At 46.1% G+C, this 16,079-nt stretch overlaps 1 protein-coding gene across 3 annotated transcripts in view; it reads left to right on the top strand.

The window, feature by feature from the left end:
- Septin11 (septin 11) overlaps window positions 1-13,056 on the top strand; it is an 84,432-nt gene extending 71,376 nt beyond the window's left edge. Inside the window, exons 8-10 of one of the 3 annotated variants that reach the window (XM_050150328.1) lie at window positions 2,098-2,230; window positions 4,424-4,611; window positions 12,628-13,056. In XM_050150328.1, the coding sequence (XP_050006285.1) occupies window positions 2,098-2,230; window positions 4,424-4,611; window positions 12,628-12,631 (325 nt within the window). In that variant the 3' untranslated portion in view covers window positions 12,632-13,056. Of the gene's footprint in view, window positions 1-2,097; window positions 2,231-4,423; window positions 4,612-7,947; window positions 11,545-11,988; window positions 12,608-12,627 lie in introns of those variants that run through there. The other 2 variants (XM_050150327.1, XM_050150325.1) reach the window with 2 other exon arrangements.
- Window positions 13,057-16,079: the final 3,023 nt, after the last annotated feature.

Here is a 16,079-nt window from a genome sequence, read left to right on the forward strand (position 1 = left end):
TATATATAATAACCAAGGCCTGTACCTAAAAAAACAAAGGTGAAAGTAGAGCTTTTAAAAATAAATTCATTAACCCAGTAACTAGGACAGGGTTTTCCATTTAAAGTGGAGATGGGTCCTCCTTGTACAGTCACCCACTCACTCAGACGTCCTTCCTGCTCCACAGGGACCTGGTTTGGCCCGGTGTGAAGTGAATGTGAATCCCCTTTCTTGATGGCACTGTGTTAGGAAGTCCTGGTGACAATGACCAGACCCTGACATACCTTCTATCAGATGGTTCCAGGAGAATCAGACAAGGAGGAGGCCACTCTCTGTGAACCCCTAAGAATCGGGGCATCCTTTTCCTTGATGCCAGCGAAGAAAACCTTCTCCTATGGGCTTCCAAAGAGAACATCAGGTCCTCCCGACCAGCTGAGACCCTTGTGAGCTGACCACAGTGTCTCACTTAGCAGAGGGAGTCAATGGGTCCTGTTTTAAAGCTGGGAACTGCCAATGATGCCCTTGCTGTGGTGCCCCTGTGCACGCAGGGAGTCTCCTGAGCCGGATAGGGTTCCATGCATCTGTATTTAGGAAAGTATGCTAAGATGCGACTGTGTGGCCACAGTGTGCTGTGAGGGTGGGCCCACCGTGCATGGCGGATCCCCCGTGGAGGAGCATGCTTGCTGTTTTGACTCCAGAACCCGTCCCTTTGAAGTTCTTCTCCTGAAGCTAGGTCATGATTGCAGAACTCAGGTTGGGTGTGTTTCTGCATAAGGAACATTGCTTGGACGAGAGAGGTCTGTTCATGATACTAAATAGAAAACTAAATTTTCTGTAAGATTTTGTAACAGGGCCAGGCTATCCTTTGTGCAAGTCTGATTCACAGATAAAGGTGATGGAAACAGTCATTTGTGAGTTACTTTAAAGGTAACTACTGATAAAAGTTTAGGTCTCTTAAAAATCGCTTTAATATTAGCTAATACTAGTATTTCCAACTTTTTTTGTTTTTGTCTCATATAATAAAAGTAACTTCTGAAACTCAAAGCGCATGCTTGCTTCCCAGCAGAGAGCATTGGCAGTGTGCAGGGCAGGAGAACTTGTCTTCTGTGGGCTAATGAGGTGTGACATTCCGAACCTAGTCGCACGCTTCATGTGACTGTAGCTGTCTACCTGTTGTGTTCCCGCACCAGAGTGCCTCCCCACTGGGTGTTCCTCTCACCACCTGAGTGGACAAGTGTGAATTCTGAGTGCCGCTAGAGGGTTCCTGGGAGAACCCATGGCTGCCATCTAGTCTGCAGTAGAGTTGCCCTAGGTGTGAATTCAGTCTGCGTTAAAGGTAGACGCCACCTTCAGGTTCTGTTACTATCCAGCTGTCCTAGATAAACTGCTAAGGAGAGAAGGGAGTGCCCTATGCACAGGAACTCCTGTTTCTTTGTGGTACATGAGATGTGTGTGCGTGCGTCCTTTGTGTTACTAAAGGCGCTTTCTTCCTCTGGAAATGTCTTTGTTCTGACAGAGATGCAGGTGAGTCGCGGCGTGAGCGTGAAGTGCGGGCTGTGAGTTCTGTAGAAAGAGTACAGGATCAAAATGAAGTAAGACTCCTCCCCACACCACTTAAAATCGGGCTGTGGCTTGTGAAGTGACAGCTTCTACCCTGTCTTTCGAAGGTAGTCTTCTCACGAAGTCTGTTCTCTTTGGGGGTAGAGAGAGCTGAGCGGAGGAAGGGAAGCCCTTAATCAGCACTGCTCGTATGACACACGCTCTTCTCAGCTTCCTCCTAACTCATTCACACAGTCTCAGCTCAGGGAAGTAAGGGCTATTGTGTGTGAAACCTCCCTCCATCCAGAGGACTCAGAGCTGCGCCTACAGGGCTGCTCCGTCTGACTCCCAACACCTGCCGTTTCACCTTGGATACTAGGTCCGCCATCTTGCAGAACTCTGTGAGCCTGGCGGGGTAACTGCAGGCCTTGGGCACTGCACTGTGCTTTTGGACATATTTGTCTCAGCATAAAGAGGAAGAAAGCCCGTTTCGCTCGCGCTTTAGTGTGTAAATGACACTGTGCACTGAAATGTATGATGGTGTCTCATGCCCCGTCTTGGTTTGTGGGTTTTTCGTAGTCTTCAGGAGACGTATGAAGCAAAAAGGAACGAGTTCCTGGGAGAGCTGCAGAAGAAGGAGGAGGAGATGAGGCAGATGTTTGTGATGAGAGTGAAGGAGAAAGAGGCGGAACTGAAGGAGGCTGAGAAAGAGGTGAGCTGTGCGTCCTCCCGGAGCCTGAAGCCAGAGGCAGGCTTTCTCTCAGCCCTTGTAATTAATGGCGCTTCACACTGGTGCACGGTGCCTTCTCCTTCCCCTTTATCTCAAGAGCAGCTTCCCCACCAGGCAAGGGATGCCGGCCAGATATTCTCGCCCCTGCTAGCAGATGGCAAACTGAGAGCCATGAAGTTGAGTGATTTTTACAGTCGCCAAGGCTAAAGCCAGTTCTGAAGTCTCTAGCCCTGATCACGTGGTTTTTTCAGCTCCTGAGTTCCTCAGTTTATAAGTCTTAAGATGTGAGATTTGGGGTTCAGCTAACTAAGCAGTAGAGGAGCTTTGCATTATTGGTCTTACCGTGCCCCAAGCTCCTGCCCACTGCTTCTATTCCAGCACATTCCCTGTTATGGCACCCTCCGACTCTACCTGGGTCCCCACCCAGGGAAACCTCACTGTTGATATGAATTTTTGCCACAGCTATTCCCTATGGCTCAGTAGTCTTTGAATAATGTTTGCATCTTGTTTTTGAAGACTAGCGAACTGCAGAGATGACCCAGTGGGTGAGGGCACTGACTGCTTTTTCCTGCGGACAGGGCTTCAATCCCGAGCACCCACATGGTGGCTCACAACCGTCTGTGACTCTAGTTCCAGGGGATCTAAAGCTGTCTTCTCATCTCTGTAGGCACCAGGCATGCAAGCGGTGCACAGACATAGATGCAGGCAAAACACACACACACACACCTGAAAATAAATAAATCTCTTTTGAGAAGCTAGTGAAGCTCAGAGGTCATTAAGTAGCTAAGTGCTTAAAATGGTTTTGCTGCAGAGAAAGGAAAACTGAGTGATGGGCTGAACTTGAGACTGGTAACCTATTGGTTTCGTTTCTGTTATTTTTATTGTTTGGTTCTGAAGATGAAGACAGAGCCTCACACTTGTGTGGTACACCTTCTACCACTGCCCCAGCCTGTGATTGTGATTTTTTTTCCCTCAGATGTTAAAAGTTATTCTTCTTATTTAAACAGTTAGTGTGTGTATAGCTAAAATATATACATGTGCATATGTATGAAAAGAGAAGGGGCAATAAATATGTATGAACACTATGGAATCTCTAAATATTTTATATGTGTTCATAAAGGCCCCCAAGCAAGAATCCACCTTTATCATAAGAGTGACTTTGTTATTAGAACTATGGTTAATTTTTACCCTTTTCATGCTTTTTAAAAACAAAAACAAACAAACAAAAAACCCCTACATTATCTAAAATTGTGTGTGTGAGGGGGTGGGTCTGAAGACAACTTGAAGGAATTAGCTTTCTCCTGCCATGGAGGACCCAGAGATCAGACTCAGGGCAGGCTTGGCAGCAAGCCTTTACCCACTAGGTCACCTTGCTGGTCATCTTTATGTTTTCGCAAATAATGTACTTTAGTTTTGAGCATAGTAGTGTATGCTGTTAGTCCCGGCACTCAGGAGGCAGAGGCAGACAAATCTCTGTGAGTTTGAGGCCAGCCTGGTCTCCATAGTAAGGTCTGTGATCACCAGGGCTACACAGAGAGACTTTGTCTCAAAATACCAAAAATAATAAGAAGAAATGAAACAAGTACCTTATTATCATAGAAAGTCTCGAAGAGGTGCTTAGCCCCAAGGAGCTCAAATGGCAGATGCTCAGGGGTTCAGTGGCCTGCTTTGCTCCTCCAGAAGCCACCCAGATTCTTCCTCTTGTCTTAGTCCCTCTTCTGTCTCTGTGAAGAGACACCATGACCCCAGCAACTCTTATGTAAGAAAGCATTTAATTGGGCCTGGCGTGCAGTTTCAGAAATTTAGTCCATTATCATCAGAGTGGGAAGCCTGGCAGCATGCAGGCAGACGTGGTTCTGGTGATGTAGCTGAGAGTTTGAGATCAGGGTCTGCAGGAAGAGAATGCTGCAAGGACTGGAAGCCCCCTCCGACATTCCTTCAACGAGGCCACACCTCCTAATCCTTTCCAAGTAGTACCATTCCCTAATGACTAAGCATTCAAACATCCTAATGACTAAGCCTATGGGGGTGCATTTTTATCCAAACCTCCATTAAGTAAGTACAGCCATTGACGGCACTCTGATTTTGCACACTGATTTTGCACGTACCCACACAGCCTGTACCACTCAGGTTTCTGTTCCTTTGGCTGAGCCCATTTTCCTTTCTCCCTCTCAGCTTCATGAGAAGTTTGACCTCCTGAAGCGGACACACCAAGAGGAGAAGAAAAAGGTGGAAGACAAGAAGAAGGAGCTCGAGGAGGAGGTGAGCAACTTCCAGAAGAAGAAGGCAGCGGCTCAGCTCCTGCAGTCCCAGGCCCAACAGTCTGGGGCCCAGCAAACCAAGAAGGACAAGGATAAGAAAAAGTAAGCAGGTGTCGCCCGCCTCCTGGGGACCGCTAACAATCTCTTCCTCTTGCATGTCCACCTTTCCTACTTACAGACTGGAAACCGGTCTGTGGCCAGAAAAAGAAAAGCAAGTATTTTTCTCTACAGTGCAGGGAAGATGACAGAGGTTTTTAGAGGGTACAAGAGATTGACTAACTTATAAACGTCACTGGTGATCATGCAGTCAGGACTGGAGTAGCCTGTGCCTCTTGTAGCAGCTTCAGTGCCAACTCTAGGAGACTCAGAGAAGATGGGCGGGCTTCTCTTAGTGCCTCTGGAGGGCTTCTCATGACCCTTGGTAAAGGAGCATTCTAAAGCTCACGGTTGCTCACGTGGTTCCCTGCTCTGTTAGACAGGACGGGGAACTGCTACTGGATGTTATTCCCAAGTGCAGCTAGTGGGCGCTGTTTATTTTTTGCTTTTTTTTTTTTCCTAAATTCAACAAGCTGGACGACTATTTTATTGTGTAACTCAACCAAAATGCCCTCCCATTTAGCAGAGCCCTAGCAAGCCTCATGCCACTCCTGAATCCCACACAGGAGCAGTTACAGCACAGTCTTGATTTCAAGTACCAAAGGGCCAGTTGCTGCTCTTGTGTGGTCACTTCCGATGGCACCCCAGAAGACCTGTCAGATCAGCGAAGAGGTGCACTTCCTTAGACCTCTGTGATCTGAAGTTGTCCATTGAGTCGCCTTAAAGAGCAGAGGGGGTGGGTGGTGCTGTGACAGTAGCTGTGGGTTTGACAAGTAAGGTGCTACGGAAGGACCACTTTTCCACGGCCCCATTACCAGCCCCCGGGATGCCACGCTCCTCGAGAACCTGCTGGGCTAGTGCGGCCGTCCAGGCAACCCTGGAGCCCGCTTCGGGGTTCTCGTTCTTCATCCTTAGATGCTAAGGTGCTGGGAGAAAACAGCGCAAACGGTGGTGCTGGTGCGAGCAAAGGCTTCCTGCTTTGAAAAAATGTAGCACTTAGGACTGAGTCTGCACAGTCCTGATTGAGAGGCAGGCAAACCAGCCCAGTTCTGCCGCCACCTAGTCCTGGCTCGTGCACAGCAGGCTTACCTCTGAGGATCTGTGGTGTGCTTGTAGCCCTTGCAGCACTCTGGTGACATATTGGAAGGCTAGTAAGCCATGCTCTGCACACATTGCGTTTGCAAACTCTGAGGCAGTAGGAAATGTTCCGGCGAACGAAGGAGCGGGAAGCCGCACAAAGCAGTAACAGGAGTAGTCCGTGTAGATAACGTATGGTTTTAATTGGGCTTGGTATAGATCCAACTCATCAAAGGGGTTCAGCAGCCCAAACTGTGGGCCAAATCAGAGAAACCCTGCCTCGATAATCTAGTTCAATACAACGCTTTGTTGCTGTGTGTTGGAAAAGCTTATAATACTGATAGTAGCATCCTTACATAGTGAGTGGCATCCCCAGCTAGCAAGCCAGAGGCAAAGCCATTTGGTATTGAACCCTGATCCAAAGCCTTTATCTGAAAAAAAAAAAAAAAAATATATATATATATATATATATATATAAGTGTGCGGGGGAGGGGGCTGCTCACTCAGAGCTTAGGAAGCCCAAGGGTCTGCTTTCTTACCCTGAAGCATTAAAGGGGCGGAGGTACAAGTTTTAAACTAGAAATATTTATTATAAAAGACCAGCAGTGTTAAAGAGGATATTTCATGTATCCTAGATGTGCCTTTTAGCAATAAAAATTCTAAGAACTGATGATTATCGTACCTCCATCTAGAAATGGACATTTTGGGCTCTGGACCATGCTGGCTTCTTTCCTTCCCGCCCTAGGCTTTACCAATGTATAATGCTTTTAAAGTTTATACGATACCTGTGTTAAAATCTATTTTAGCTTTATTTATATATTCTCATTTATTATCAATGGTGTTGGACTCGGGTCACAAGAACCACCAGGCCCAGTGCCTGGCAGTGGCATGTATTTTGTGTGTCACTTCCCATACTCCCGCTTGTATAATGAAAGCAAGGGCTAGCTGGAGGCCTGGATTAAAAATACCCCTGTTACTGTTGCTGACAGTGGGAGGCTTTGACTAGAGAGGACCGCAGAGAGACAGCAACTGGGGCAACCAGAGCAGCGCTTTGAGCTGGAAGAGGAAGGTTCTTCCTCCTGGCTGTCCGTGCAACCGGTGCGGGTGTCACCCCGTGCCTCTTAGGAGCTGGCTGTGCTGAGCAGAAAGCGTCAGAAGGGTGCTGCTCCCCCATCCGCTGTGCACGTCCCCATCCTCTGTGCGCCCACTGCCAGTCTTAATTCACTTTCTAATAATTTTCAGCTCTTTAATTTTTTTTTTCTATTCTAACAACACACTCCCTTTTTGAGCATAGGTAAGTAGATAGCATTTCCTAAGATTACAAAGGAGAACTAACCCTGGCCCTGCCATTAGTGGGACCCCACCTTCTGCCATCTCTGGCCACCAAGCCACTTTCCTCATTCGGGGCTGCACTGCTGTGGTAGGACTGCCTGAGGGGACAGTGTCCCCCTCGCTCTCCTGAAAATGATCTACACGGTTGCCAGGAGGCTTTTGCTGGTTGAGATGCATCTGACCCCAGAGAGAACTGGGTCTTCGTTTTAAACTGGCATGCACCGACTGCGCTCTCCACAGCCATCTCTGCACTTTTCTTTTTTTAATTGGTTTGGGGTTTTGCTAAGTAATAAAGTTGCATGTTTGGAGTTGCCTACAATTAGCCTTGCAGATCCCAGGTTTGGTATTGCTTTGGTCTTAGGAGTGGGGGGAAAGCTCCTGGCCTTGCTGTAGCTCGGACCGTGTTTCTGTTCAGCTCTGCCCAGCTAGACCAGTAGCATGTCCTCTGTCCACTGTACTCCAGTTCGCAAGCCTCCTTAGGCCTCTTCTCCCGGTCACCTGGCAGAGACGCCTATTGTCTGTTTATTCTCTGACTCCTCCCTCAGCCCAGAAGTGGAAGATGAAGTAAGTTTCTTTCTAGCCTAGTGTGATCTCCACTCCTCACAGAGAGTGGTTTTGTGTTATTTGAGAAAACAAACCAAGCAGTTGGTCCTTGCACTGGACTGTGCCTTGGTTTCAGGAAGTCACCCCTGGATAGAAATTCCATGCAAAAGGGACGCGAGCATGTGCTCTCTATTCAGTATTCAAGGTTTGCTTTGCTTTTCCGGCAGAATAGCCTACTCGAGTTTTTTGCCTTTTAATTTCTGTCCGTCCCATAATCATTGCATGAGCATTCGCCACCGATGAATGCTGGTGCTGGCGCTCCTAATTTTCTTTTTGTTTAATTTGTTATCATCTCTAACTTTTTTGTTTTGTTTTTTTTTTAACTTGCAGTGCAAGCTTCACATAAAGCCGGGCGAGCCAAGGACGCTCCCGCATTCACCTGCTTTGGCAGTAATAGCGCATCTCTGTCGTCTGTGCCCTGTTTGATTTTGTGTTGCACCCTCCCCCACACACCAGTAACCCTTAGCTCATTTTGCTGAACGTTGTCGGGTGATAGAAAACCGTAGAACAAGGGGGTAACAGCAAATGCTCGTGCGGCTGGACTGGGTTTCTGGAAAGTCGATGATTTGCCTCGTATGCCTGTTCCAAGTGGCAGCAGGAAGCATGTCTGTCACTTGTATGTCACTTTGGACCGAGGAAAGTGGGGTAAAATACTACCTGTACGTTTGACGTGAGAGCTCACCACCTCAGCAGCTGAACTAAAACCCTGAGTAGCCATGACAACAACTTGCATTTTCTCGATGATTCATCTCATGCTTGCGCAGCCCCTGAATTCATTGCTCTTCTCCACACTTGCCGCAAGCCCAGCGTGGGCTGGAAAGTAGGCAGAATGCTGAGTGGTATCATAGACAGCTTTCGGCTTGTCTGACTCTTTCATTGAATTGCTTGGTTATTTGGCGCGAGCTTGTGGTCTGCTCAGACCCTCTTAGGGATGGAGTCCACATCTGAATGCCCATTCTAAAGCCTGGCCCAGCTACTGTGGACCGGTTTTAGGAACATGACTATGTTCACCTCCGCCAGGGAGCCCCCGATGCTTTCACAGGCCCAGATCCCAAAGAGCAGCTCATTAAGTATTGCTTAGCTAAGGAACCTTCCACTGAGGACACTAGGTCCCCACTTACAGTGAGGGGTATATCCCATCCCCTTCCCCAACCCTTCCCCCACACACCTGCATTCGCTTTAAGCAGGCTGGCTACTTCTAACAGAAATTTTCACGAACTGCAATGAAAAAACTGCCATAAAAACTTCAAATAGAAAGGATGCTGTCCAATGCATTCCCCATAGCACAAATCGGAAAGGATGTCCTCAGTTTAAGGCAGGATGGGACTGAGCCCAATGCACCATTACTCAGCGTAGAGGATGGTAAGGCTGTCGGTCAGCTTCAGCTTCAGTTCAGCTCCTTACTCGTGTTGAGACCCAGTTGTCTCTAAGGAATTTTCCACATTCGCCCCCTCACTGTGACTAGTTCTGCCTGCTCTGTCTCTCGGGGTCATAAGTCACTCTGCCTCCCCCGGGGCAGCGCCAACTCACGTGCCAGGACACGCCCCATCTGCCTGCTGTGTGAGGGGGAAGAGCGCATTCTCTCTCCTCTCCGCTTGTCTTCTGCTTGGCTGCCCCATGCTAACACGATCCCCTGGCTTTTCCTGCTCTTCTGACGTTTCTATAAACGTCCTTCGCCTCCACATTTCTCCTCTGACATCAGCAGTTCATGCGAGGCGGGTAAAACACGCTGCATCTCCCGCTGTGACACACACTGATAAAAAGAATTGTCCAGCCAGTCCCTGTCTGGTCCCAGCCAAGTGTTCATGTTCTTCCTTTCTTCCTTTCCCAGTCATAAGAAAGCCGTGGTCTTTCATAACCTGATTTAGGCTTCTTTAGGCACAGTAAGGAAATTGGCTTCACTGGGGTGCAGACCAGGCTGGGACAGAAGCCACAGAGCAGCCGCCACCGCCATCGTCTTCACTGATTGAGGCGCCCCTAGGCTGACCCTGGCTTTGCGTCCATCTCTCTAGCTGGCTGTGGAGCAGCAGGCACTGATGGCACGCTCACTAACCGTGGCTGCATTTGCTTCTTCGCTGCGCACCACACAAGAGCTTGAGTATTCGTGTTGTATGCTTGCTCCAGCCACTGCTTGTGTGAGCCGTTTTTTGTGCCTTGTAATAGAAAATAACCCTTTGCATTTGATTTCTCACATCCCTAAAAGCTTTTTAAGATAAGCTCAGCAAAAAAAAAAAAAAAATACAAAAACCATCCAGTTGACTTTTTGATGCCAAGATTATTAATTGGATTTCTTTCTCTTTTTTTTTTTTTTTGGCATTTAATTTTTTCACAGTAAAATGAAACCTATGGAGAGTCAGGGAATAAAAAAACTAAGAGAATCCTAAGAAAGTTAAAAACAAAACCAAAACCATATTGCTTCTGAAACTGTTTCCTCCCACCGCGCCCAAGCCTCCCGTAGTTTTGTTACTGCTGCTCTTTTTCTTTCCGTATCTGTGCCTTTCTTCACAGTAGTCCCTGGCTCTGCACGGAATAAACGATACTCTCAAATCTAGTTGGATATGCTTTCGCCTTTGCATGTAAGTACAGGACTAAGACTCGGAGATCTTTCTGTTTCAGATGAGGGAAAACCATTGGGACAGCTGAGTTTTTCTTTTGGAAGGGGTCCTGAAGGTACAGTCTGAGTAATTTTTTTTTTCCTTAAGTGAAAACATCTATATACCGGCCACATTTCTATTTTGCCCCACAGTTTTTGCTTCCTCTTGACCTCAGTGGAAGTAGGCAGGGTATTGGTTTGCAGAGCATCATGTGGTCGGCCTTGGATTCTGACAATGGGAGAAGGGAACTCCTGCCAACCACTGGATAAAAGTCCAGAAAAACAATGTCTCTGTGGCCTTTCTATACCCTTACAGTTTGGACCTTAGCCTAATGGTCTCTTCTTTGTGCTAACTACACAGTGGCCACTCGTTTTTATTTTTTTATTTTTTTTGTCAGACAGCTTTGGCTGACCTCTCCCTGAGCATCTTTTGCTCCTTTCTGAGCATCTGTGCTCCCTGTAACTCTCCCGGGCTGCAGGGTATGACGGAATGGCCAGCAGGAGAATTCAGTGGTAGGTCAGGACTATTTTCCCGGCTTGGGCTCTGTATTAATTGGTCTCAAAGGGCATCTCTCACGTAGGGGGACCATTCCACTTGATTTTGGGCACGGGTTTCTCGTTCTCCTCTACTCACCAGCAACAGCTCTTGCCTCCTCTCCATCCCCTGCGCCTCTGATGGGTGGACTTGGCTGTCTCACTTTCCTGACACCCCCACACCCTAAGTGTTCTACCGAGTCTGTGTTCAGCCCCTCCCCCCAAATCATGCTGTCTCTGTGTGGTCCTACCGGAACTGTCCATTTGAATCCCTTGCCTTTGCCATTCACAAGGGTCTGGACTTGTCAGGTGTCCGTTTCCAACGTCCTAGTTCCGCTGACAGGACGCTTATTATGGAGTTGTTACCTGAATTATGACCTATAGAGTCTAGTTTGTATGTCGGTGTGAAGGGGATTTTTGAAAATTAAGCTGTGAACAGCATTAGAACTTTTGTCTACTTCTTGATTTTAAAATATGCTGATATGCCTTAAACTGTAGTTGTAGAACTGTCGTTTTTGCTGTTTGAAGATAACCAATGTTTTCTAAACTGTTGTGTATTCTTTCAGTGTTAATGCAGAATTGTCATGTATGTAAGCTGCATGTTAGACACATGTCTTTTTTAAGAACTAAAATAATTGTATTGATGTGAAGCGTATCATTCCTGCAAGTATGAAAGTGCTGGCTCAGCAGCCCGCTGAGTAACTCCAGTGTCTGTGAACGTGGTGTGCCGACAGGTGACCTATGCATTTATCACTAGTGCCAAGACTTAAAGCGGGGAAATATATTTTTACCCAACCGTTGTTCTGTGTGCCCGTTTGTGAGTTCTTTTCAGTCCCTGCCTGACATGCCTATGTACACACACGTGATTGTCACATCACATAAAGAAATGGGGATGGATTGTCTCCTGCTTCCTTGCCTTGTGTGGTGGACTTCAGTGCTGCTGTCTGGTTGGCCCCGCTTCTCCAAGACACTTGCCCTACGGCGTCCTCACCCCACACTCGTCCTTCCTGTCCCTGCCTGTAGTGCATCCATGACTCACAGTGTCCAGCAGAGGCATCCTCCCCTCCCTTGGTCCGGTGTCCACACTGCCACCCACCCCTCCCAGCCGTGCTTAGTGACTCTGACCCTTCAATTGACACACTGCTACCCTCACAGCTGGTTGTAAAGAAACGCCTTTTTTTTTTTTTTTTTTTTTGGCTTTAAGAATCAATTTGAATCTGAACCTTTCTCTTTTCTCTCTGTAGCTTCTTCTTTATGTAGCCATCCCGTTGCCAAGCCCTACTCTCTCTTAATGGACAGCATTAGAAGAGCAGGAGCTGCCTGCTCATACGAGTTTGGGAAGAGTTACCTCATTTCCGCCATCGCCTCCTGTCCTTTAAAGTCTGGGTCAAATATTGCACCGCTGTTTGTATTTGTCAATGTCTGTTTACAAACCACCACCCTCAGTGGCTACCGAAGTGACTTCAACTACCAAAAATAGTGACAATAATATTCATTAAAAGAGTGAAATAGAGAACTTGGGCCCTGACTTGGACTCGGGCTGGAATCCTCTTGCTTAGCTGCCACTTTCTTGAACTTCCTGATCTAAGACCTTATGGACCGAAGAGAGCATGTAGCCCACTTGAGGTGGTCAACACCTGTGGAGCACTCTTAGCTCATGGTACCCCCATCTCTATCCCCTGGGCAGCTCTCACCAGCCCCTCAGGATCCTCAGCCATCAGCAGGTCACAAGAGCGGGACAACCCTTGCCTTCTTCTGTTAGTTTTGTGGGTTGTTTCGGTTTGGGATTAAAAAAATATATAAATATTTGCTATTGCATGTGCAGAGGTGGCTGCAGTTTTTCCTCTGGAACGTCCTATTGATACGGTGTTTTTACTTTTCAGCTGACCATCTGCCTCTTGAGAGAAAGAAGTGGGCATCTTCCTTTAAGTTCAGCAGCCGTTTTTATTTGACTCTGTTACCTGCACCCCTTATATAAACTGTCTGGAGAGGGAGTTCTGTTCGTTTTGGGGGTGGGGGATTCCAATTAGCCAGTCCTGCTTTATGTATGTTATTCAAACTTAGTTTTGGTAACAAAAATTATGCCAGTCTTGAGCTCACTTCAAGGGGAAGTACTGTTAATTTTAAGGCTCAAAATTCTGTTTAATATGTTCTTATCTTAGATGCAATTTGAAAAATGCCCCTTTTTGTTACTAGTTTTGATCTACAAGTCTTAATTACATTTGAATTGTGCCAGTGTTGGGTAAATGACTTTTCTGCCTCTGAGGCTCAATTTATATTTAAAGATATCTTAAAATAACTTTTGGCCCGTCCCTGCTTTTCTGTTTGTTCTGAAGCCCTACTTGACCTCCTATCCATGTTTTTTTTTTTTTTGCTGTTTTGTTTTTGAAATCACGAACACCAAATAATGTATATATCCCTCCACCCTTAATGTATATATAATGTATATGTAACTTCATTGGTAACAAAGGTTCAATTCCTGTCTTTTCAGAGGGATTCACATGACTTTTCCCCTATACTATCTGCAAAAAGCCCGCCCACATCCAGAAACACTTGTGTCAGTTGAGTGAGCTTGTGATTTCCAGTGCAGACCTGTCTGTCAGGCTCAAGGCTAGGACACTCTTAGTCACCTCTCAGACAAAAGTCAAGGCCTATCTAGTGTCAAGAATGAAGTTACCTTCCAAATTCACTACTTGCTATAGCTTTGCTTGTTTTTATCTTAAAATATTTTCATCTCCTATAAAGGAGATATAGCTCATGGCACTAGTATGAGTTACATTTGGTCAGAATCCTTTGGAGTGGTCCCCTCCGTAAGAAAGGTACAGTGCTTCTGTAGGTCACTGAAGACAGTAGTACTTATTGTTCTGATCGCTGGAAAGCAACTGGATGCGTTTGTTGGCAAGCAGCTCGCATTCCTAGAAAGTATTCCTAACCGTAAGTAAAGTCAGTTCCACTGGAGCTAGCAAGAGACCCAAATGTGCCTTCAAGGTGTACAGTGGCAGAACTTCAGTGCTGTAACTACTAGAAGGGGAGTAGGTACCAACTTTGGTGCCAGACTGTTGCTGTTAAACCTGAGGTCATGCTGAAACCACTAAGTATAATTTGCTTAATTCTTAACTCCTTTCAACTTAATATCAATCTTATACTATCGTTTGTTTTGAAAAAGCATTCTGTTTCAGATCATAGTGTGAACAATGTTTAAAAATCAAGTCTGGAAGCAGAGTTCAGCCTGTGAAGAATGTCTAGTTTCCTGCTTTTTCCCTTCATTCATCCTCTTGGGATCAGGGAGTTTGAAGCAGGCTAGCCTCTTCAGTGACCATAGTGACCCTGGTTGTGGAACTCCTTGTGACCTGTCTCCTAAGATGGACTGCCATTCATCTGGCATTTTGCTTCAGGTGGCTCCTTTTCTCATATGTTGGCAAAACTGGTGGATCAATCACCAGCAATAATAAACATGCTAGCTTAATCCTAATCTAGATTGTGGGAAAGAAAAACAGAACCGAGCTACTAGAACCTGTTTCTGATGGCAACAGGCTTTTTATTTTTCACTCAAGCTTCAAAATATATTACTCAATTTCAAATATTTGCTTATCTAGGTATATAATGTCTAGGTGTTCTGCTTGAGGCCAGCACAGTATATTATGAAGGAGAATTATGTCCTGAATTAGTGTCTGCTGAGCTGGGGCGATTGCCCAAACATCCAGACATTTCAGCATCGATGACACCAATCATATAGAACTTTCTATAGTTTTTGTTCACCACTGAGACAGACTACGGGGCAATCACTTCTAGATGTTTAAGAAATACAACTGTGACCATATTTAATGACCTACCCAAAGCCTTCTGCTTTGCAGATACTATATTTCTGCCATGGAGATCAACAGGGCACTGTGGCTCCTTCAAAGATCCTTGTGCTTCAGTGTTTATAGTGACACCTAGTCCTTCATGTTGCTACCATCTAGCTTTCGGATCAGTCGCTAGCAACTGCCGTACTCAGACTAGTGAAAGGAATCAATGTGTTCATTTGAGCCTAACTGCCCATTCCCTCCCGATCCAGCCTCACTGCAGAACATCACGAGAGATGCAGAAATTCCATGTCTGCCTCATTGTTGGTGGTTCCTTTCAGTCCTCTGTGGAAACTGTGGCTGCCAAATGAGTGGAGCAGAGGCTGTTACCATGAGCTTGACCCTTTCCCACAAAGCACAACTTAGTGTGTGAGAAGAATGGAGTAACATCCCATGAAAAGCTGGGCTCATCATGTTTTCTCTCTAAGATTTGGGGACAGCTCTTCTTCCTAGCTGTTCGTATCTACCCCTTCCCCCTCTGAATACTGCATTGTGTACCATGTGCCCAGCCCACACCAGGAGCTGAGAATGTGGCCACATGCTTACTTGTACTTATCCCTCAGTGATACACTGAGCACAGCAAGTGTTTGGAGCAAAGGAAAGGGATGCCTGCCATGTCTCTTGCTCGTCTATTAAGGACAAATCTTACTCTGAAAAGCAGCAGGCTCCATCCTCCCACAAGCACATCTCATGCTGTTTGCTAACACTGGTTTTCATTCTCAAGTGTCCTACTCTTAAACTGTTTCCACTAAACGAGCAGCAAGTTCACTACACATAGAGGTATTCTTTTTCCTTCTTAGCTACATGTAACACAGTAAGTTTAAAACAGTTCTGGCATTTGATAGACTATGAAGGTTATACTGAGTCAAGAGTTGTTCTTTTTATTCTCAACCCAGAACTTCTCTTGGTTACCTCTTAATGCCTTTTTTTTTTTTTTTTCAAAGAAAGAGTAACAGAGCGGGCCCAAGCAGTTTATCTCTGTCCTGCATCTGCATCTTATACATCGGTGTATCCGAAAACAAATCAATCAGGAATAGAAAACTTTAATTCTTTAATGACAACTGTCCTAAATGTATGAACTTCATCTCTTATGTCCCAATGATCGGTTAAACCCAACTCAAACCAAAAGCAGCAAGACCCTGGGATCTGGATACCTTCACACCTTTTCTATTTATTTCTAATGTCCTTTGTAGAACTACACACCACTTACTCATCAGGGCACTTGATGTATACTAGTGGTTCTGCATTATTTGCTTGAGACTTGATATGTAACCATGACCTGACCCTTGCTAATTTCTTCAGTCTCCCAAGCCCATACCTATATATACCTTAAGTCATGTACAATTGCAACCACAAAGGTCAATGAGATGGCTCAGTAAGTATTCTGGCATACCCGAGCACTAGCTTGGGACCCCAGTGATGGAAGAAGAAAACCAACTGCTTCCAGTTGTCTTCTGACCTCTGTCCATACACACCCACACATATACACA

This window comes from Alexandromys fortis, unplaced genomic scaffold (genome assembly GCF_014885135.2).
Source record: "Alexandromys fortis isolate MF-2015 unplaced genomic scaffold, M_Fortis_MF-2015_v1.1 scaffold_0, whole genome shotgun sequence".
In the NCBI taxonomy this organism is placed as follows: domain Eukaryota; kingdom Metazoa; phylum Chordata; class Mammalia; order Rodentia; family Cricetidae; genus Alexandromys; species Alexandromys fortis.